Raw genomic sequence first — 24,120 nt, 5'->3', positions numbered from 1 at the left:
ATAACTTGTCATTGAATTAAAAAAAGGTAGATAAATGAAAATCGCACAATATATTTTTTTGAACGTTTATTTACCATCAACACGCAATAGATGACACAAAAACATTTATTAGGTACACAAATTAACAACAAGTTTTAGAAAGATATGTTTAACCAGATAACATTCATAAGGGATATAATATACTTCAATAATATAATATTATAGCAATTTTTATGTTATTGTCTACGTTTCAGAACAACATACGGACCTATATCTATATTATATACAATACTAAAATTATAGTATAGTGCGTTATCAACTGAATCTTGAGACTATCGATCATTTTCACGACTCAGTTGGTAACGCGCCGATAGTAGGCCATAAATCTCAATAGATAGATAGACATAGAAATCATTGATGGCCTCGCGACTCAGCTGGTAACGCGCATTATGCAGCTACAAAGGCTAATACAAACCCTTTAACAATATAAAAGGATCATTCTATGCTTTGAAAATAACAGCATAGAGTATTATGACTATGACTAAAGTGATTATTTACTTAATCTAAAGTACCTATTAATTATGACACGTATTTTTATTAAGGCCAAGTTACACTTAGAGAGTTTGTTGAATGCGAGTGGCAGTTTGTTTTAGCCTACAATATTTTCGCCATATTGACACTGTCACACTTATCTATACCATTGAATTCATTCATCATCAACATATTTTGTTTTTCTTTTAAAAATCTCAATAGGATTTGGGATGTCGGTGGTATCGGTACACCCCGTGCCTCGGAAAGCAAGTAATACCGTCACACATAAGCTCATATCGGTCACGTCGGCCTGCTGTCCCATCGTATGAGTATGGCTATGATGTGTGGAATAATGTTGGTTTGTGCGCTAAAATCTATCCTGCGTAGTTTACATGGCGGCTAATATCTTAATGAGATTAGCCGCCATGATAATTCAGCGGGAAGGAATGACACAATAATAAATTACTTAAAAAACTCGCCTTGTGTAACTTAGCCTAAAGCGGTAGACACGTTGAAACTTTGCGTCCGTCCATTGGACGCCAGTTACTCCACCGCAGACGCTGTGGACGCGGACTTTTACTCGCTTTAATACCCGTTCCACATTCACGTGCGATGCTGTATATTCGGGTATTCGCGCCGGTTCGCGTTTTGTTCCACGACAAAGGTACCGTGAACTACAGCGTGAAGCAGACGCAAAAACTTACAAGTGTGGATTGATTGAAAGTTTTTGTTTGTCGAATAACATGCCAGGATTCGCGGCGTGAAATGCGATAGGACTTCGCACTACAAAAAAATCACACAAGAATCTGGAGCGGCCTTTAATGTATTAATTTTATAACGACTTAAACACTTTAATATTTGTGCTTTCGGCATTGGTGTATATATGTTACATACCTACTACAGATTTATAAATAGAATACAGCTACAACAAGTTTATTTACAAAATTCTATATAAAAATAAAAACATAGGTCGTAATTTCGATTAAACAATAAAATTAATCTCCACGGTTGGATTGATCTCGAGTCAAATCTAGTTTACGTCGCTTACTCGAAAGCATTTGTAAATTATTTTTTTTGTTAAAAATCTTTTATTTTATGTTTAGATTACATTAAATGAACTTTCATCTTGAACCCTGGGAACGGTTAAATTAATAACATGCATTTTTACATAAATTAAGTTTTTGGTTAAATCAAGAACTAAATACGAGTGTGCTTAATATACGATTGCAGTAAAACTTCTCTCTCTCTTGCTCCTACAGTAACATATGAAATGTAACTGTCTCTCTTTCAATCTTCACTAACGTACATCTCCCTCTCAACTTTCGTTTGTCTCTCCCGATCACACTTTCCGTAACGCTTGCGTTACTCAGTCAATCACTCCCAAAGTCAAGCATGCGTAAAGAAGTTTTACTTCAAAAATAATTGTGAAATACAAAATATAACATTGCATATTAAACTTAATAGTAGTCGTTATCTTAATTGACACAATTGGCAAATTATAAGTCTAATGTTCGTGCGTAAATTATAATACAACTACTTGCATTACTACCATAGCATTTAGAACTATGATTATATTAAATATTTAAGTACTTTCTTAATCTAAATAATTATTCTGTTTAACACTGAGGACGCTAGGCATGGCAAATATAGGCCTTAACATATACGGCACAATATCTATCAGTCTTGGCTTACTGACTGATAGACTCATTCCTAAAGAATATCGGATTTTTACAAAAGTATGACTTTGAGCTTACGCTGGCTTAGCCGTGACTAAAGCTATTATACATATACTTATTTTAAACCAAAAACAGACATATATACGTACATAATATAGAAAATGAAGATTAATTTGAAAAAGAATATTTGTCGAGTTTAGACGTGATTCACAGACATTCAGACTCATATAAATCCAAACGCAACCACGAACGCATAAATAATATGCGGCCTTGCTTTAATAAGTACGGAATATTTGTGTAAATATTTTGAGAACAGTAATTTAATTTTAAGAAAGAATTATGAATCTCTTTTTAAAATTTATTTCTGGATTAACAAATCGTATTACGATAAATTTTCTACTTCGACTTATGTAGCAACCTACGAGGTAACTACATGTGCATACATTATAAACAAATATTACATAAATTAAAAACTAAACAGTTATGTAGATCTGAATTTCTCGCTAACCAAGTCTAGTCTAAGACAAGTAAATAAATAAATGTAAATAATATGCATGCTTATTAACTATATTTTAATAATGTTATCATAAGATACAGTGTCAGTACGCAATACTACAGATACAGATCGCCTCTTTGCATGAGCTGCTGCGAGAAATTATTTTTACAAGCTACTTTAAATCCTAAGTTAATGTATGCACGGAAAGGCGTTCTTTCTGACGTGATATGGGTGAAGAAAAATCTTTTTATCACACATATCATGTTATTCAGTTCACGCAACAACGCAAAGTTATGCGAATTATTATTTTGGACGCTTAAAATTAATCTTAATATGTTCCTCTCAATTATGAGGATGTCAATTTCAATATTAATGTGGTTTAGTTGGTTAAAAATTGAAATTTTAATTTTATTGTTATAATAATATATTTTTTATAAATTTATAACAATCTGTGTTATCACAGCATGAAGCAATTAATTTTCATTATACAAATACATACAGGAAATGTTAAAACAATTATTTTCTATACTGATGACGAAATCAGTAGATGAAGAATTATAACTTATTACAAAGTGCCCAAGTAGTCCTTCATAAAGCACAATAGGAGTAAAGGAGAGTAATTAAAATTGCTAAAATGTATTTACTAAAGGCCCCTCTGCACTTATGGTTATTATAATAAAAAGAACGACCAAAGGTTGAGGGCTTTGTAACTTGTTTTTGATGATTGCTATTGACCGGAAAACCGGTACCGACTCAGTTTTTGCCCTCTACATGTTTGTTTACGTCCCTCATGGCCGACGGTGTAGGTACCGTGTAAGGGAGCCATTAGTGTTCTCGTTTTAATATAACATTATTCTATTTTTATTCAGGAATTATTTTATTGTCTTTTGTTTATTCGTTATTGTCATTTAAAATCTTTAAATAATTGTCATAAAAACAGTCTAAAAATCGCTAATAAAATTCTTTACCTACAATATAGTCAATATAATAATTATATAAGAATAACTAATAAGTTTATCTTTATCTTTTTCTAGTATCATTGCCTTTTTTTATTTAGCTAAGCATATTTTTAAAATAGGCAATTCCAAGACGATTTTTTATTGTCATCGTTGATTATAATAGTATTGTTATGTATTAGGCCTAGTTCGGACTACTTTAGTATTTTAGTCGATTACTAACGATTTTTGGGCAGTGTTTCTAAAAATCGTTCGTACTTGACTAAAGTAGTCCGAAGTAGGCATTCTATGAACGATGATGTGAATAAGTAGATGAAAAAGGGATAGATAGATAGCGAAAAAGGTGGACAAAACATTTTTATTGTGTTGGCTGAACAGTGGGTACCCTAGATTGATGAGGTCAATCGTTTAAGTTAAAAATATTTTTTTACTTAATTATATCGGATATCACTCGGCTTTTTTTGAAGTATCGTAATTTTTTTTTACGAAAATGCTACCTGATTGCTGATCCTTAGCGATAGGAACTTTCTTTTCTATCAGCTAGGGTAGAGTCGACGACCTAACGAGTATGCTGATTGTCAAGTCCACACTACGCACAAACGCGTTTCCTCACGGGTAAGTACCCACACTCTCAAAATTTCCAGATTTAGTTAGCACACTCCAACGAGAATAACTACGGCTGTTGACGCATTTGCAAAAGATTTTGAAAATAATGAATAACTTCTATTGTTTACATTCACAGAACGCGGCGCGAGTGTAAATCGGGCTTTACAGTGCATTGCAATCTATCTCTTTTTCTCCTATTTGAATGGGTATGGAATCTTACACAACAGATTCTACTTTTACATAACTATTTATAGATTTGTGTATATGAATTTTACTTTATATTAGGTAACAACAAATTTATATAAATAGGTACTAATGACAACAAATATACAAATATTTAACAGTATAAACGGCAGGATTATGACGAATGGAGGGTAATGTTATGATAGCTATGGTATAATGGTAAAGAACAGAAATGTTCACAGTCACAGAATATAAAAAAATATCCATTGAAAACGTGCTATAACGTCAATTTGCCAAAGTTAAAAAATAATTACAAGGTATTTTATTGGTCAATAATAATATCACAAGAGGAGAACTCAAACGTGGTTGAAGTCTGTGTCTGTGTGTGTCGCGTTAGTCGCCTAGACCAAAAAGGAAAATAAAGCAAAAGGAGTATGAGTAGGTAGACGTATGATAGAGAGCGAGTGCAAGAAGCGAATGGAAGAGAATGACATATTTTGCCGACTTAACTTTGGGTAAGGACTAGTTCGGACTAGAGTACTATAGCAGTTTAGTCGAGTAGCATACTAGACTACTTGGCTATCACCCAAAAATAGTTAGTACTCGACTACAATACTAAAGTAGTCCGAACTAGGCTTAAACGATAATGAGATGATACTGAACGATATCACTTCATGGAATACGAGTATCACTATCATAATATTATGTTCTAGGTACACACAATAGTTATCAAAATTGTATGATATTCTTTCAGTAGGTATATCCAGAAAGATTTCAAAGATATGTGGATATTTTTCTTATTTTGATATGTTAGTACAAATAACTGTTATTGTGATTCATTACCATTGAGTTATTATGTACCTTCCACGTACTAGAGAACCTCAGACCAATTATTGTAAAGGACCTGCCTCGCTAGACGTTACTTTTCTGTCAAAGTATATGATCAACGATTTAATGCGATTATAAAAACTGTCTCTATAGAATTGATGTTAAATAGTAATAATCGTGTTCGTCGGTTAAAGAGCTCCGTAAAAATATCTTTTTGTGCAATTGAATTGTGTAAAAAACGGGCAAAAACTTCTAGTTTAGTATGAGATGTATACCAAATCTAAGCTCGTTTTTCTCAGAAAATGACAGACAATTTTGTTCGTGACTATGAGTGCTATACAGGTCCTTCTATAATTGGTCTGAGTAGAGAACACATGAGTCGTTGCTACTGCGTTCCATCTGTGGCGAAATCGCCGCAATTCATAGTTTCTTGCTAGCTTACTATTTTGAGTGTAAGGCGTAAGTGCCATATTAATCAAGAAGCTTACGATGTTTTGCCATAACTTTTTTTAAAGTTACTACTAGGTTTAGTCTCCAAGCGGTTGAGACATCATATTATACTAGTATGGCACAAATTTAAAATAAACGTATTTTGCTTTCTTTCTTTTGGTCGCAAGAAATATATAATATTCTTAAAGCGATTAACGTTGCATATTTTAATAGTACGGGAAGACTTACCGTTATAACTTTGCAGAGAACACTTCAGACAGTAATCGACATGATTTTCGTATGGAATAGCTTCTCTAGTACGTAGTACAAAGTAACTCAATGTTCCTTACTTATTATTATGGCATGTCTAACATTGAACTTATTGATTGTTTTCAAACTGCTGGCCTATTCACTAACTTTGGTCTATGCGACATCTAATATTATTAACATTAAACCAATAACAACCGCATTTTTCATAATCCGTAATGCCCATTGCTAACGAAAATGACAATGTCACACATAAGTAAGTACTGTTTAGTAATTTTATTCAGTTAGCAATAGATTAATATTGAATACGAAGTCACGTGATTCATGAATCACTGACAATAGCTGGTTGGTAATTCTCGTGGAGTAATGCCCTACAGTTACTCTAAGTTGATCTGTAGGTTAATTCACTAACTTTGACGTATGTTACTAGTAGAAATTGAGATTCTATGTAACAAATGTCACCCAGTGCCTACTGACAACCCTTCGTGGATATCATACAGTAGATAAATGATATTTCTCAGTTGATTGCATGTTTATATTGATAGGTTGTTATTAAAGACCAAATTAGTGAATAGGCCATCTGGTATGGTTATGTGTCCTACTCCTCATCGTCAGTCTCACAGCAACCAGGCCAGCAGCAGCCCTCGGAGCCGTCAGGTCTGGTGCAGAACAGCAGGGTCTCGATGCTGGAGACGGGCCGGGGTTCGATCCCGTGGAAGTCGCGGAGATCTTCAGCCGGGAACCACGCTCTCTCCTCGTCATCGATGATCTGTATGCCGAAGTATCTGAAAAATAGTTTAAATTGTTAAGTTTATTAAGCCTAAAAGGTCATAAATCCCCGCCCGGACCTACTCCTAACACAGTTTTTTCCGACAAACTAGAGGGAAATGAGAATAGTTTCATCATCATCATTATCAACCCATATTCGGCTCACTGCTGAGCTCGAGTCTCCTCTCAGAATGAGAGGGGTTACGCCAATAGTCACGCCCGCGCCACGCTGGCCCAATGCGGATTGGCAGACTTCGCACACGCAGAAAAATCTCTGGTATGCAGGTTTCCTCACGATGTTTTTCCTTCACCGTTTGAGACACGTGATATTTAATTTCTTATAGTGCACACAACTGAAAAGTTGGAGGTGCATGCCCCGAACCGCATTCGAACCCACACCCTCCAGAATCCGGGGGTAGGGGTAGTTGAAAGTTTACATGGAGTTTCACGCGGATGAAGTCGCGGCGTCTGCTAGTAATAAATAAATTCGAATGCATATGTAGGTACGTACTTTATACAGTCAAATAGTCATCAGACAAAATTAAATTCTAGAGGTACCTACTACATTCATCAAAATATGGAAATTCTTCTTAAATAGGCACGAGTATTAAGGAAAGGCACAAATAAGACTTTTTTTAGCTAAGAAAAATGCAAAATCTAAAAACAAACTAAAGCCGGATAAGCTGGACACCGTTTCTTTTTTTCGGCTTTATCCGGATGCCTGGCAACGCATTGGTAAGGTTGACCCGCAGCATGGCGGGTCTAAGTTCCATATCCTCTACCTCATAAGGGGAGAGACCTGGGCCGTTAAACTTAAAATAGGCTTATATATGTACCTGCAAATCGCTAATCCTGGTATCCAGAGTACTGAAGCCAGCACCAAGACGAGCACCAACAGAACCGCCCATATAGGCCAGGGTTTCTTCTCAGTGTCACCCTCAGAACTGATCCAGGCCTCGTAGCTGGAGCCCTCGGTCGCCAGCTCCACGAAGGAAGACACCAGGATGGAGAGCATGGCCAGGGGAGAGAGATACTTCCAGCAGATCAGCCAGTATATACCTGGACGTTGACCGGTCATCAGTTCTATGTCGTCGGCGAATCTGAAATAGGAGGGTAAAAACATTTAATTTATGAAGGTAAAAGTTCTATTCTTGTGTTGTGGTGTATAAATACAAGATACAAGTGTAAATTAATAAAGGGATCATCATCATCATCATTAGCATATTCTGCTCACTGTTGAGCACAAGCCTCCTCTCGGATAAGAGGGAGCCTTAGTTCAGCACGCTGGCCAAATCCGGATTGGCAGACTTCACATAAATATTGGAGAATTAAGAAAATTCTCTGATATGCCGGTTTTCTTACGATGTTTTACCTTCACGGTTTGAGACACGTGATATTTAATTTCTTAAAATGCACATAACCGATAAGCTGGAGGTACATGCCTCGGACCGGATTCGAACCTACGTCCTCCGAATTGAAGGTAGAGAGAGGCATATCCACTGGGCTATCACATCTAAATTTTCGTTTATAGTTTCAATAAAGGGATATGTAAACAACAATAAAAAAGCTTCGGAAAAAACTTTATAAATATACGTAGCTGTAAACCCCTGAATGGTAGATATTTACTTAGAATCATATTCAGAACTTTATACATCGCCTATACCCATACGGTCGTACAAATCGTAGTTACGCAAATACTTGGGTTATCGCGACGTGTGTAGACAAACTTTAATGAATACTTTTGGCGAATAAACAGGCATTTCGCTCTGACTTCGCAAATATAGTCACGAACGTTATCGCCAAATCATCAAAGGAAGATCCGTTTATAACGTTGTCGGTAACTTTAACGTCCGTTAAAAGAATTCTCGTCCTAATGAGGACTAACAGCCTAATCCTTAATTGATCCGAGCTTGGGAACTCTTTCCTCTTTGTTGTAATCCAAGGAATTAAAGCTGTAAAATTTCCCTAATTACTACGCTTTGTAACAAAGCATTCTCCGCTATTTTTTAAAACAAAATAAACAACCGAACAAAATAATATAGATACTTATTTGACACGCAATTTCACAGCAGTAGGTATTACATAAAATTCAATGGATAACAATTTACATAAAGCTTTATAGCCCGTACACGAAGGCCTGGCGATTCAGATGCAATAAAGGCAAAGCTTTCGTGAAATGTCTAGTTTGTTTTAAAAACACAAATACTAAATAGAATACTTTTCATAAAAGAGTCCCGCGGCTTAAACCTAAACTAAAATTGACAGCGCCTTACACAAATGACAATTAAACCACCATTATCTACCAAGTGACGATGAGCGCTATTAAGACATTAGTGCCGCGTTTGGGTGAGTTTTATCATGAAAATGACTTGGCTTCATGAAATGGCTTCTGAATGAGATAAAAAAATGGATTTAAATTTTTTAAATTTTAAAACTTTACAAATCAATTCCAAATCTAGTTTTTTTATGATTTTTATACCTACAGAGAAACGTTTTACTTGATGTCAAGTTATTATAATGGTGAAAATCGAGTCAGAAATGGGACTTAATTAGGTTTGTATTTTCAATATAATAAAGGTAAAGAAAGAACTTAGATGGATGAACGGGAACTCGGAGAGTGGAACAGACTGTGGGGTTAGATTAAATGGCAGGGTGAACGAGTGCTTTTATAGTAGGAGAGGTTTTTAGCCGGTAGGGAATGGCAATATTCAAACGGGTGTATAGAGGATCATTTTCTACGGAAAAAGTTATTAAATAAATGGATTGATTAATTAAGTATGAATTTTATAAGCCCATTTAAAGGATTGCTGTCAGTAACTTATGAATAAGACAAGATGGATAATAATTATCATCTATCTAATTATGTAGAAAAAATGCTTTTTATTTCAAAACTAGTGTAATGCTATTTATGATCAAGCAATGAATCTACAAATTAACTTAAATAAACACACTCACCTCTTCACACCATAGACGTAAGCGATGCCGATACATTCAAAGAACGCAATGATCAGCAACGGAAAGTTCCCACTGTACATATCGAAGAGCAGAAAAATGTAACTCCCAGCACCATGGGCGAATCCCATAGACAACAGACAACAGATCAAACACAATCCTCCAGTTAAATACTCCTTGCGAAGGTTTGGGAACAGTTTCATGTCCACGATAGAGGTGACCACTCCTTCTAGAGTTCCAAACTGTGAATCGATGCCGAGGGTGAAGAGCATGAGGAAGAACAGAACGGACCAGAACTGAGCGCCCGGGAACTGGTTGATCGCTTCAGTGAATATTATGAATGCTAGGCCGGTTCCTGATGCAGTCTGTGGATAAAAAATAAACATTTTTTAATAGGTTTTTTTCTCTTGACTGCAATCTCACCTGATGGTAAGTGATGATGCACTTACCATCTCAGTAAGCAGTCTAACCTTAGACCATTTAAATGATCTAAGAGTCTAGCAGCCGTTTTCAATAACCTATCTATCCGCCATTTCGCTTACTAAAGTTAAAATGTATCTTTCTGTTCTAATCTGCTTTTCAATAACCTACTGACGGATTGTTTGACTTTGTAAAGATAGTTTGACTGTTACTGATAATCGAGGATAGCTATCTATCCGTAATCTTGGGTTGGTTATTGAAAACGGACGTAAGATGAAAGCGGGCTAACTTGTTAGGCATAGGATGAAAATCCACACCCATTTCGGTTTTTAGACGACATCGTACCGGAACGCTAAATCGCTTGGCGGTACGCCATTACGGGCAGGGTCCACCAGCCTGGACCAATTAATTAAGTACGGCCCAGCCGGGGTTCGAACCCAGGACCTCCGTCTTGTAAATCTACCGTCGAAATGACTATGCCTATGTATCTATGTAACTGTACCAGTTCTACATTAGGTATTAAATCAGTTTATTGACTGTGGTACTAAAGAGGTCAATGGGTAATCAATAACGAATGGAACTGACATTCCTATTTTCCTAATCTAAATGGTTTCAGCTTGGATTTAGATTTTCAATGTAATAAATCATAAAGTAATTAAAAAGATATTTGATACGTAGTTGATTTTCATGCGAGTTTTTCATACTTATCACAAGGTACTAAATTGAATATGAAATATTTCTGTATTGGATTAAACAATCGATTTATCAATACGTGTACATTTACACCCGTATATTATAGTATAGTGCAGTGGCGTAGCTTGTCTTAGAGGTGCCCTGTATCAAAATTAGTCTCAATAGACGAGCAGCAAATCCCGATAAATCTCTTTAGTTTTTGATTTACTCTACCTTATAATATTTTCGTTTTACGTTTGTCATTTCTGCAGTTTTTTTGTATCTTTTTTGGTTCCCGAGAAGCACCCAGATTAAGTAACATTGTAGATTACTTTTTACGATATTCTGCTTAGACACGTAAGGGGCCCCTGCAGTCCGGGGGCCCCGTATCGTTGATACGGCGGCGGTAGCTTAGCTATTTGTAATATTAATTCGATATAAATTCAAAAACTTACATTATCTAACTCCTTCTGCAAATCACACTCCGGCAAATGAGGCATCACCAACGTGGTCAAATTGCCGTTCAAATCCAATGTCACATTTTGTCCCGCTTCAGGGAACACCATCGATCTATAGCCAGATCCGAAAATCTCCAAAAGTGTCGCATTCCTCAAACTAAGGCACTTCTCATAAACCATCGTGGCTTTGAACCCAATAATCGAGAAGACAACTATACCAGCGAACATTGACGTCAGACAATTCGTCATTGACACCATTATTGCGTCTCTATAGCAATTATTATCCACCGGATTGTAAGAACTGAACGCTATAAGACCTCCGAAGGCTAGCCCCAAAGAAAAGAAGATTTGAGTACCAGCTTCTAGCCATACTACTGGGTCCAAAATCTTATGCCACTTCGGCGTGAATAGATGGATCAGTCCATCGCCCATTCCTTTCAAAGTTATTCCTCTGAAGAAGAAAATCACCAGCACTATGTATGGAAACGTAGCTGTGACGTAGACGACTTTGCCGGAGGATGCTATGCCCTTAATCATGCACATGTACACGAGGATCCAGGCGATGACGAGGGCGAGGGCTATCTTGTAGTTGAAGGTCTCTGGGTAGTTGATGTCTTCTGAAATCTGGAGTGTTGTACGGTACCAGAAGTATTGCGTTGGGCTGCTCACCTGGAAACAAAAAATTCTATTTATATAAAATTTTAAAAACCATGCTAATATTATAAATACTTTAGTCTGGCTGTCTGTCTTGTATTTTTTACGTCTAAGCCCCTGAACCCATGTATATGTAAAAAAGTAAAATATAATATTTGGCGGCTGCGCCCGCGCCTTTATATGCGTCAGTTTGAATAAGAGTCAATAATATGTGGCAAAATATGAGAAGGGTTAGGCCAATAGCCCACCACCCAATGCAGATTGGCAGACTTCACACACGCAGAAAATTAAGAAAATTCTGGTATGCAGGTTTACTCACGATGATTTTCCTTCACCGTTTGAAACACGTGATATTTAATTTCTTAAAATGCACTCAACTGAAAAATTGGAGGTGGATGCCCCGGACTGGATTCGAACCCACACCCTCCGGAATCGGAGGCAGAGGTCATGTAACCCCTCTCATTCTGAGAGGAGACTAAAGCTCAGCAGTGAGCCGAATACGGGTTGATAGGAAACGATACCGTCAACAAATCGGATATGAAGCGCCGAGCGATTTTTTAACTGATAGCTAAATGGGACATTGAAGCGGCAGAATTTGCGGGGTTATACTATAGATAACTTTCACCCAGAAAACGAAAAATAGTAGGTATCTAAATCGATAGAAATAAAGAATGTCCACACACAACGAAACGAGTTTATAATGGATAGAAATAAAAACTGTTAAATTCCTGTACATTCAGCGAAATAAATAAAATCATTTTCACATTTTTGGTCCGTTTCACCACAAATATGAAATTTGTTTTATTATTTTGTATTCACGATTCATAAAAGACGTATTTCATTCAAACTGAAGTTAGTAACAAAACCGACATAATGCGTATCAAGTCAGACGGAGGGTAGCATTTTTTTCATTGAATTGTTAAGGACGAAATGAAAGTAATAGGCTTTCTTTTGCATTTATAATATCCGTTTAAACTAAAAAAATAATATAAAGAGGTCAGAGTAAAAAGATGTCACATTTGATTTTATGTTTGTTTGATTGTTTGTTACGAATAGTACTCCAAATTACTGGACCAATTTACAAAATTCTTTCACCTATTAATTAATTAGCGAGTAACATTTATATTTTCGGTAGGGGAAGGATCTGCTTCTATTTATATGGGATTTTAAGGATAATGCCAAAGACTTGTACACTTTAATACAAGGGGATAGAAAATAGTAACTGCAAGTATCTTAATTTTTGCTACTTTTCTTTAAAAAGTTAACTTTGTTACAAAAATTGTTGTTTTTGCCCAAATTAAAATTTGAAATCGACTTTATTCTTCAGAAAGTTAATTGCTTATTGTATTATATTCGAAAATATTTTGTTCAGATATTTAGTCTGCAATATGCTTCAAATTCAAAGTTACAGAGTCGTGATAGCCTAGTGGATACAAACTCTGCCTCCGTTTCCGGAGGGTGTGGGCTCGAATCCGGTCCGGGGCATGCACCTAAAACTTTTCAGTTGTGAGCATTTTAAGAAGCTAAATATCACGTGTCTCGAACGGTGAAGGAAAAACATCGTGAAGAAACCTGCATACCAGCGAAATTTCTTAATTATCTGCGTGTCTGCCAAAAAGTGGTGGACTATTGGCCTAACCCCATTCATTCTGAAAAGAGACTCGAGCTCAGCAGTGAGCCGAATATGGGTTGATAATGATGATGATGATGATGCTTCAAAGTTAACAGAGGTGTTTTTGCAATTCAGCTCTAGCATTATCCATGCTACTAATATTATAAAGCTGAAGAGTTTGTTTGTTTGATTGAACGCGCTATCTCAGAAACTACTGGTCCGATTTGAAATATTCTTTCAGTGTTAGATAGCCCATTTATTGAGGAAGGCTATAAGATATATATTATTCCCGTATTCCTACGGGAACGAGAACCACGCGGGTAAACCCGGCGGCGTCAGCTAGTTTAATAATAAAGGAACTATTTACAAAATGTTCTCAACTCCATGTAATTATAACATTTAACTTGCAATATCTGCCATGTTTGATATTCCATATAATTTCGTTCAATACATGCATGTGACGTAGACAAATTTATGGGCCAAGTTATATAATACAGCGTCACAATGTGGTCGAGTGACGTCATCGCCCAACTACGTACTTTGACAAATGATATCGCATGATACTCAGTAATATTGCACAAATAAATTGATCAGTCCATTGTACCCTTATTATGTCTATACACAATGCCGAACTAAACTAATAGTGTAAAGAGGTATGATTTGATTTTTTGTTTATATTTTTTTACCACACAACGCCCCGCAGTATCACCCGCGTAGTTCCCGTTCCCGTAAGAACACGGAGATAAAGTACAGGTATATGACACTCACAAATAACGCGGCTTTCTATTTGTAAAATAATTGCTATGAAGCCATTGATTTTTACGGGATTAAAAGTAGCTCATGTATTAATCCGAAGTATGGACCTTATTAGCAGGCTCAAAATCAATCAGCGGCAGTTTCGTGATTGAATCAGAAATGAGGAGATCCGCAGACGAACCAAAGTCACTAACATAGAGTCGCGAAGCTGAAATGGCAATGGGCAGGCCACATAGTTCGAAGAGCCGATGGACTTTGGGGTCCCTTTGGGGTCGCCGGTAAGCGCAGTGTTGGTGGACCCCCCACTAGGTGGACCGAGGACATCAAGCGGGTTGCACGAAACCGCTGGATGCTGGCGGCTCGAGAGCGTTATGCTTGGAGGTCCATGCAAGTGGCCTATGTCCTGCTGTGGACCTCCATCGGCTGATAATGATGATGATAATGATGATGTGATAATCCAGGGTATTGTCTATATTAGTTTCAAATTTCAGCCAAATCGGTTAAGTAGTTGCGATGTTAAATAGTAACAAATATCCATACAAACTCTCGCGTTTATAATTTTGGTAGGATTGGACCCCGAAGGAATAAAAATTCCTCCCGAGCAATAACTATTGTTATATGTATATATATTGTATGTACATTGTCCACTCAAATACAGTTGCTGTGAACACGATACACATCTCATCTGTTATTATATTAAGAGCGTAAATCGTATAACAGCGACAACCCACGCCTAAACTCTTATATAAATAGAAATCTACGTTTCATTATAAAGGTTATAGCGCATATGATCCAACCAGCACCCGAATAAAACACCAGTATGGATCGCGCGCTGCCTCTAGTTGTCAACACGGTCACGGGTGGGCGCCACGTTTTGTTTTCAACCAGTGGAGTCAAGTGGTCAACGAATTGATTGTCCAATAATTTGTTGAAATTTGACACCGGGTAAAGTCGGTATTCGTGGCAGCGAGCTTATGAAGCAGTACACAAACACTGGGCTATCGCACAGTTTGTATAAGTAAGCAACTAATACAGATATACTAGACTTTTATCAGTCTATAGAATAATAGTCTAGTGCAAAACTCTCTCCCTAATTCTCTCTCTCTCTCTTAATCGGACAAGATTTGGGGCTTATACTTACCGTTATAATGTTTGATTCTGTAACGTTGTTAAATAAAGTACTCCGCATCAAGCTTTTATTTAGTCTTTTTTATTTTCGTTATACATAGAACGGTATTGTAACTCAAAAGTTCAATGACCTATTTTTTTTTTATTATGGAATTTTGATACTGTACCCTATAGCACTATCATAAGTTAAAATGAAAAAAATCGCATAAGAATTAATAGTGTTGGGAAGATATGGGTTAATAATAATAATTGACTGAGACTAGACATAACGTGCACTCCAAGGCACGTGGCTCCAGGCAAACCATTTTATATAAATACTAACAGCACGAGGCGAGTCATGAGCTAGGTGGCTCTAACGAGTTATGGTCTTAACACTCGTAGCCGCCTACGCTCCGCCTACGCGACTACGAAAGCGCTACGAAGCCTACGTAACTACTGTAAAATATATCTTGTGAAATTGCAACTGAAATTTACTGAAGCTTTATCTCGTACTTTCTATAAGTGAGTATTACAAGTTGTGCTTGTGTATTGAATAAGAAACCATTTCATCCATTTCATCACTATTTAATTGGCGTTACATTTGTATAGACGAAATCTACGAGAGCATAGTGAGTAAGTATGATAAAGTGTCAGATAAAAATAATATTTACATGGCGTGCCTATATGCTTAATATGGATAACGTGATAGTTTTAATAAAGTTAAAAATCAATCAGGTTAAAAATATTCAAGTGATTTTGATCATTTTATACTCAACCGGTGAAGGAATTATCTTAATTATCTACGTGTGTGAAGTCTGCTAATCCAGCGTGGAGGTCTTACCCCTTTCATTCAGAAGGGAGCCTCGTGCTCAACAGTAAGCCGAATATGGGTTGTTGATAATTATGACCATCGCATCCCACTAATATTATAAACGTGAAAGTTTGTATGATACTATTTAACGCCGCAACTACTGAACCGATTTGGATGAAATTTGGAATGAAAATAGATTTTACTCTGGATTAACACTTGGGCTACACTTTGTCCCGAAAAATCCATGGTTTCCCGGGATTTGCAAAAAACTAATAATATTGATGGTATGAATGTTTGTTACTCTTTCACTCCGCGACTACTAAACTAAATAAACTCACATTTAAAATAGATATAGATTATAGCCTGGAATAACACAATAGACTAATTTTTATCCCGAAAAAAATCATAGATACCGCGGGATTAGTGAAAAACTGAATTCCTCGCGGACGAAGTCGCCAGCGTCTGCTAGCCTATTATAATTGCCTTATTAGCCCAGTGATTAGCCTTCGAATCAGGAGGTCTTGAGTCAGTCATTGATATATTGCGTTTTTAATTCTTAGTAATAGCCCGGAGTTGTGTGTATATATATATATATATATATAACGTCAGCAACGTAACGGGTTACAAATGCGTGCCTCGATGAAAAAAACAAACCACGTTATTTGAATATTATAACCTAGATTTCTTTTACGAAAAACTGTTTTACGTAAAATATATAAAACATAAAAGTGGAGCATGAAATTGGCACAGATAATGGTGTATTAAGTCACAGATTACATGTAAAACATAGAACGCCCATTTCGGCGATGGCTGGCCACAATATGAGCCTGATTTGTCGACCTATGAAAAATTTAAGCTACCCTCCTTATTGCAGAAGGGATATGGAGCTTCACTCACTCATCACTGTACTCCAATGTGGGTTGGACTGTCGCTAAACGCTAAAAAATTCAGCGTCAGACATCGATTGTCACATATAGCAACAGCAACAATTTACAATGCCCTGCATCTAATTTACTATCTTTAACGTATGCTGGTTGACATATACGAAAATGAGATTCTATGCAAAAACGTAATCCGGTGCTTACTGGTGGACACAGTAGGTAAATGACATATTGTCAATTCATTTGATGTTTATTTTAATAGTTTGATAATGTGGTCAAAGAATCTTTATTTCTCTTAAAGAATTTACATTCACTTATAATATAATAATCAAGATAAGATAGATAATCAAGACCGAAATAGTGAATTGGCCAGCTGTTAATCGATTTATGTGTCTTTCATTTCATTGGCAATATTTTACATGAATGAAACACAGCAATGCTGTTACGTGGCAAAAATAAGTACGGTTGTAGCACTTCCTCAGACGAGAATTATCACAAAAAGATCTAATACTACTAAAACGTAAGTTAAAAATATGAAGTTACACCAACTTTTCGTCTATTAAATAATTGTAGTCTGTGCCCTAAACGTTTTTCCATTTACCTTTCACAAAACGCCCCAATTACGAGTATACTTGAATATAAATTTTTACGATTTCACCCGGGCGGAGGTATAAAATTATATTCGGCAGTTAGTAACTGTCTGGTACTAACCACTAGTAACTTATTGTTTTATTTGGCGAGCATATAAGTATTTTTTATTTTTCACAGTTCACTATTGTTAATGTAGACCATTACCACATTACACCAACTGTCACTTGAACGATTATAACGAATTTAAAGCATAACTCTTTATGCCGGTAAATTCCGTAAATTCAATGTGAAGGAAAGTTATGAAAGGTAGTATAATATTTTGTAGTAAATGTTTAGACTTGACACAGCACAGCTAGCTTGTATACAACGTGTCCCAAAATTCAACGATAAGCGGGCGCCAAAAGATTGACCTGCTCATGAGCACTTAAGGAAAAATAATAAAAAAAATATACCTAAATTTTTTTTTTAGTTACAAAATAAATTTTAAAATTCTTTGAAAATTTACACCTTGTATGATATTTTGAACTACCGCAGCTACAATTTCTTAAATATGCTTAAGATTTTTTTTGTATCGGAACCTAAGTAGTACTACTATTCACCACAACTCTTAAAAACACCACAATGCCCGCAGTTTTTACACAAAAAAAAATCAAAATATTTTTTTTCCCTCAAATTTTTAAAGATTTTTACTTTCAGTCTACTTTGACTCATGGTCTTGCAAAAAAAAGTATGAACACCGCTATGGCAAGTTATTTTCAAAGTTGACGCAACTAATCAAGATTTCAAAATAGTATAATACCCTAGGATAACTAGTCACAAAAAAAAATATGCGTACCATTTGTAAACAAGAACCAAATTTCTTAATTGTTCTTGTTGTTAGTAATAAATTTTACTATGTTCCAAAAATGTGTTTGTTATTTTAATTACACAACATTAAAGTAAATGTTCGAATTGTTTTCCACCGGCATTAATACAGGCACGACATCGCCTTAAAAACGACCGTTTTATTTTTCGCGCATATCTTCTAGCATTGATATGTGCCGCAGCCTGAGTGATTTTTTGCCGAAGCTCGTCCAATGTCGTAATCGGTTTTGCGTAGATCCTGTCTTTGAGACAACCCCAATAAAAGAAATCCAGGGGGTTTAGGTCGGGTGATCGGGGTGGCCATAGGATAGGACCAAGTCGCCCGATCCAACGCCCCGGATACTCGTGGTCTAGGTATTGTCTCACAGGACGAGCGTAGTGAGCTGGGCAACCATCATTTTGATACCACATATTTTGAAGGTCGCTTAGGGGGACGTCTTCTAGTAATTCTTGCAAATCATTTTGTAAAAAGTTCAAATAACTGTCCCCATCTAAGTTTCCTTGTAATTCAAAAGGCCCAATCACTTTTCCATTTAAAATGCCCGTCCATAAGTTGACCTTAAATTGATATTGGGATTTGTCTTCTCTCATCAGGTGCGGATTCTCATTGCTCCAGCTGTGTAGGTTGTGAAGATTTAAATAGCCATCTTTCTTGCAGGTTGTTTCATCCGACCATAGTACTTTATCCAAGAACTGAGGATCTTCCCGATGCTTTTGAAGCATCACTCGGCAAAATGCGATCCGCAGTGGATAGTCCCGTGATAGTAACGTTTGTACACGTCTGTAATGATATGGGTGTAGCCGATGACGTTTTAGTATTCGATGTGCTGAACTTTTTGGGATTCCCGTAGCTGCTTCTATGGCACGCACTGAGGTAGTTGAATCAATGTTTATTTCATTGAGAACTTCTTCATCGCATTCCGATCTAGGTGTTCCAGCGTTTCTTCTAGCTGACGGCAAACGACCCTCCGAAAACGCTTGATGCACATTCATAAATACCCGATAATCTGGATATCTTTGAGCGTTTGGGTACCTTTCTCGATACAATCTGCTAGCAGCGTTAGCATTGCACCGACATTCTCCATAAATGAGATGCATGTTAGCGTATTCCATCGGCGTGTATGGTTGCGGCATGATAACGCTAAACAGTCCAAAATACACCAAAAGTCCAATTCACAAAACACAGGCACAGTCCAAAATAATGCCAGGTCAGTTCAGTTTGCAGATCACTTAAGTCCAGTCCAAAATGCAAAGCCAAAAGTCGTTAGTACGAGAGCCACGTCAATTGAATACGGAAAGTTGCGCAGTAAACAAAGGAGCAGAGCGTACTGACTTGCTGGGAACAGGATTTTCTTTACCTGCATCATTGTCATTCAACAAAGAACATCTGTCTATCCCTCTCTAACGTATACTTATCGCTATCTTTCTCTCTCTCTCTCTCTCTTATTTTTAAATGTTATCGTTCGTTCCATTAAAATTCTAGGAAATTGCAACGTATGACTCACATCATTTTGTGCATAAAGTAAAAGTGATTTCTAGGAGCAAAAACATTTTAGAAATTTAGTTCTTGTTTACAAATGGTACGCATATTTTTTTTTTGCGACTAGTTATCCTAGGGTATTATACTATTTTGAAATCTTGATTAGTTGCGTCAACTTTGAAAATAACTTGCCATAGCGGTGTTCATACTTTTTTTTGCAAGACCATGAGTCAAAGTAGACTGAAAGTAAAAATCTTTAAAAATTTGAGGGAAAAAAAATATTTTGATATTTTTTTGTGTAAAAACTGCGGGCATTGTGGTGTTTTTAAGAGTTGTGGTGAATAGTAGTACTACTTAGGTTCCGATACAAAAAAAATCTTAAGCATATTTAAGAAATTGTAGCTGCGGTAGTTCAAAATATCATACAAGGTGTAAATTTTCAAAGAATTTTAAAATTTATTTTGTAACTAAAAAAAAAATTTAAGTATATTTTTTTTATTATTTTTCCTTAAGTGCTCATGAGCAGGTCAATCTTTTGGCGCCCGCTTATCGTTGAATTTTGGGACACGTTGTATGTATAATATACGTGCTGCTATTAAATATGTTGAAATATTACACACGCAGACATAAAGGCAGAATCGTTTACAAGAAACTCGCCTCGTCGGTGATGCTATACCTACTTCTGCCTTCTTACTGTACCTAGTTTATTAAATGCACGGTTTGAACTTTAATTTAAATCTGTGGTTTCAACAAAAACACATTTCAAAATTCAGAATTTATTTATTTCAAGTAGGTTCAGTTTACAAGCAATCTTTTCTCGACTCGAAACAAATAAATCTGATTCACGAAATGATTGTTTTATAAAACACCGCTAAAATATTTCTTATATTATTCTAAACAAAGTGGGATAAGTATACATTTATCTTATCGTTGTTTTAACTAATTAATGTACCCCATTGGCTCGAAAACTGCGTTATTACAGTTTTTTCAGCCAGTCATCAATAACCATCGACGAGCCAGCAGATAATTAATCTTGCTAAATGTAATTTCTTTCTTCAGACCTGTCGTTATTTGGTACTTTACGGACTTTGACCTTTGGATTCGAGGTCATTCAAGAACTTGTCGTTTTATAAAATTCGAAAGTTCGCAGCACTCCTCCATCTTGTACATCTTTGACCATAGATAAGAATTCTGTGACCATAGATAAGTAAGATAACGTACTATTTAGATTTTTTTATTTTTAATCAATACATGTAAATAATATAGAAGTATCTGTGACTTCAAGTCAACTGTGTTTTCTCAAGAAATTATAGTTATTTGGAAGATACTAAAACGCAATCTAGCTTTTAAAACTTTATGTCTCTCTGTCTATCTATCCGGGCTAACTTCTGAAATGGCTATACCAATTTACATGTGACTTTCACTAGTAGATTGAGGACGTTATTAATCATCGTATAGGCTACTCTTTATCCCGATAAAATCCATGGTTCCAGTGAGATTTTGAAACTGAAATTCGAACTAATGAAACGAAATATTATAAGGACTTTCCTACAAACTTTCAATACCTGTTTCGCCGCTTGTATATACATTCGCGATAAAAAATAGTATTCCAAGTTCTGCTCCAAAGTTAGAGATAAAATAATGATCTCTATACAAAAAGCTATATAAATTAGTTCAGAAGATTAGCCGTAAAATGGAGTCGCGTCGGGTTATTGTAAAAATTCAAAAACCTCCACAATAGTGTTGGAAAGTCACTACGACTGCAAGCTGGAGTGTATTTTGACTCGAACTATCGATTTTAGATTACGGAAGAATGCTACGCTCGGCGCTCTCGAATTGAATCTTTCAACTTTCCGTCCTAACTCCGTAGAGCACTTGCTTTATTTAATATCACTCACTCTAACTCACTTCCTACTCGTATTTAGTGAAGTTTTTGTTACTTGAGTGGAAGTTAGTTACTAATATGATGTTCTATTTTTGGAATTTACTCCTTAAGAATCGATTTTTCATATATATCCCTCGGTATGAAAAAATATGGGCAGTAAAATTCGATGATCGAATGACAGCCTTACGTTTTTTGTGCGCAACCTATTTTGCGCACCTTTCATTCTCACCTTATGAGTGATGACGCAATCTAAGATGGAACCGTGCTAACTTGTTAGGAAGAGGATGAAAATTCACACCCCTTTTGGTTCCTACACGATATCGTACCGGAACGATAAATCGCTTGGCGGTATCTTTGCTGGTAACTAGCCACGGCCGAAACCTCCGAACATCCAAAATTTTATGATGACTTGCTTGTAGTAGTAACCGACGTCCGTCAAGCGTTGATTGTTAGAAGTTGGATTTTTCCCCATCTTCCACCTGAGATTATAGGTTTTAATTTCAACTCGATGCCTCTACGCATTCCCGACATAATGGGTCTTGACTATACTTGACTAAGGCCGATTTAAAACCAATTAAACAAAAAAACCCGTTTAAAACCCAAAAAAAAAACATTTTTTTGAGTTTTAAACCATATGTATTTATGACGTCGTATTATTTTATTATAACTACATTTTCTTGATTTTATCTAGTACCCTCCTAAAAAATTATATTTTTTTCTGTGTTTTATGTGATATACCTACCTAATTATTTCATATACTTACTTAGCTAAAATCTATTGAAAAATCGTTTAAAATGGTTTAAAACTGCAGAATTTTATTTAAAACGTTTTAAATCGGTTTATTTACATATATAATTATTATAGTATTGACAGACATACACAATACCGTCTTCACCATAAGGGCACACGAAGCCCCCATTCTAAGGGGGCCCTGACTGACTGATAATTTCAAAATGCTTAAAAAAATCGACTTTTAAAGGACATATCTAATAAAAGATTTTGCTCCACCGAAATCTTGAAAGAAACAATTATTGTTATCGTAACCAAAAAACCAGTAGCATTTATTATACTTAATGACGTATTATATCGCACTGTATTTGATTACCTATAATAAATGGTCATACTTAGTAAATATAAGATTATTATAATTCGGTTTTTTACTTTCCAAAAGGGTCCCAAATTCTTGAGTGCCCGGCGGTGGTAGATCATCCCATAACAATTCCGTTTTATAAGGTACAGAACCAATGATGTTAAATACTGCAAAATTTTCATTGCACAGAACCCTAAAATTACTAGTTAGTGGAGCTTCTTAATTACACATACAAGCTAAAACCAATAAAGCCGGCAAACATGTGAAGTGATCTGAGAAGATGCAAGTCGTAGTGAAGCAGTGCTTGTGTGAAGTGAAATCCACGCGTTATCTCTTGAGACGGTTTGTAGCGTCTGTTCGCTCACAGCTAGGGTGTCGTCAGATCCGGACAAGTCGGGATAATTATGTATTTTTGCGTATCACACACAAAGAGAGTATCACACAATTTAAAATGCAAATGTGAGTTTGTTTGTCTGTCTCTGTTACGCCTTAACTGATGTAAAAACAATTTCACCAATGGAAAGCTACATTATTTGCGAGTAACATAGGCTATATTTTATTCCCGTATTCGCACGGCAATGGAACGGCATCCGCGAGTCACAAGCACATCACACTACACTGTGTGTGTGTGTGTGTGTGTGTGTGTGTGTGTGTGTGTGTGTTTGTTCCTCCTTTGCACTGCGGCAAATGGAATTAGATTTTACTCTGGATTAACACATAGGCTACTTTTCATCCCGGAAAAGTCTATGGTTCCCGTGGAATTTGTAAAAACTGAATTCTACGCGGACGAAGTTGCGGGTGTCTGCGAAATAAAGGCGAAAATTTTAATGTAAGTGTTTGTTACTCCTTCACACCGCAACTACTAAATCGATCACATTGAAATTTTAAATAGAAATAGACAATACTCTGGATTAACACATGGGCCCGGTTTCATCCCGGAAAAATCATTGATTCCGCGGGAATTGAGAAAAACAAAATTTCACACAAATTCACACGTTTAAGCAAATGCCGCTTAAACGCACCACTTCATAAACTTTTTTTATTTTCCTTCAGTTAACAAATATAAATGCTTTTGTTCTGTAAAAGTTCTACTACAAAGACAAACCGTTTTCCGTTATAATATCTAAACATTCAGGTTTTTCTCATATAATTTATTTTTTATATGTTA

The 24,120-nt window shown here is 36.1% G+C and overlaps 1 protein-coding gene across 2 annotated transcripts in view; it reads right to left on the bottom strand.

The window, feature by feature from the left end:
* Positions 1–3,272: 3,272 nt before the first annotated feature.
* LOC112046779 (sodium-dependent neutral amino acid transporter B(0)AT3) overlaps positions 3,273–24,120 on the bottom strand; it is a 28,662-nt gene continuing 7,814 nt past the window's right edge. Inside the window, exons 2-6 of one of the 2 annotated variants that reach the window (XR_008251475.1) lie at positions 11,219–11,890; positions 9,675–10,036; positions 7,556–7,819; positions 5,628–6,736; positions 3,273–5,307 (exon numbers count right to left, since the gene is read on the bottom strand). Coding sequence is in view for 1 of the 2 variants with exons in the window: in XM_024083573.2 (XP_023939341.1) it covers positions 6,550–6,736; positions 7,556–7,819; positions 9,675–10,036; positions 11,219–11,890 (1,485 nt within the window). In the remaining variant the exon portion in view is untranslated. Of the gene's footprint in view, positions 6,737–7,555; positions 7,820–9,674; positions 10,037–11,218; positions 11,891–24,120 lie in introns of both variants that reach the window. The other variant, XM_024083573.2, reaches the window with a different exon arrangement.

The sequence above is a fragment of the Bicyclus anynana genome, chromosome 15 (genome assembly GCF_947172395.1).
Source record: "Bicyclus anynana chromosome 15, ilBicAnyn1.1, whole genome shotgun sequence".
NCBI lineage: Eukaryota > Metazoa > Arthropoda > Insecta > Lepidoptera > Nymphalidae > Bicyclus > Bicyclus anynana.
Note: the sequence above shows the minus strand (reverse complement) of the source record. Positions and strands in the feature narration are given on the sequence as shown.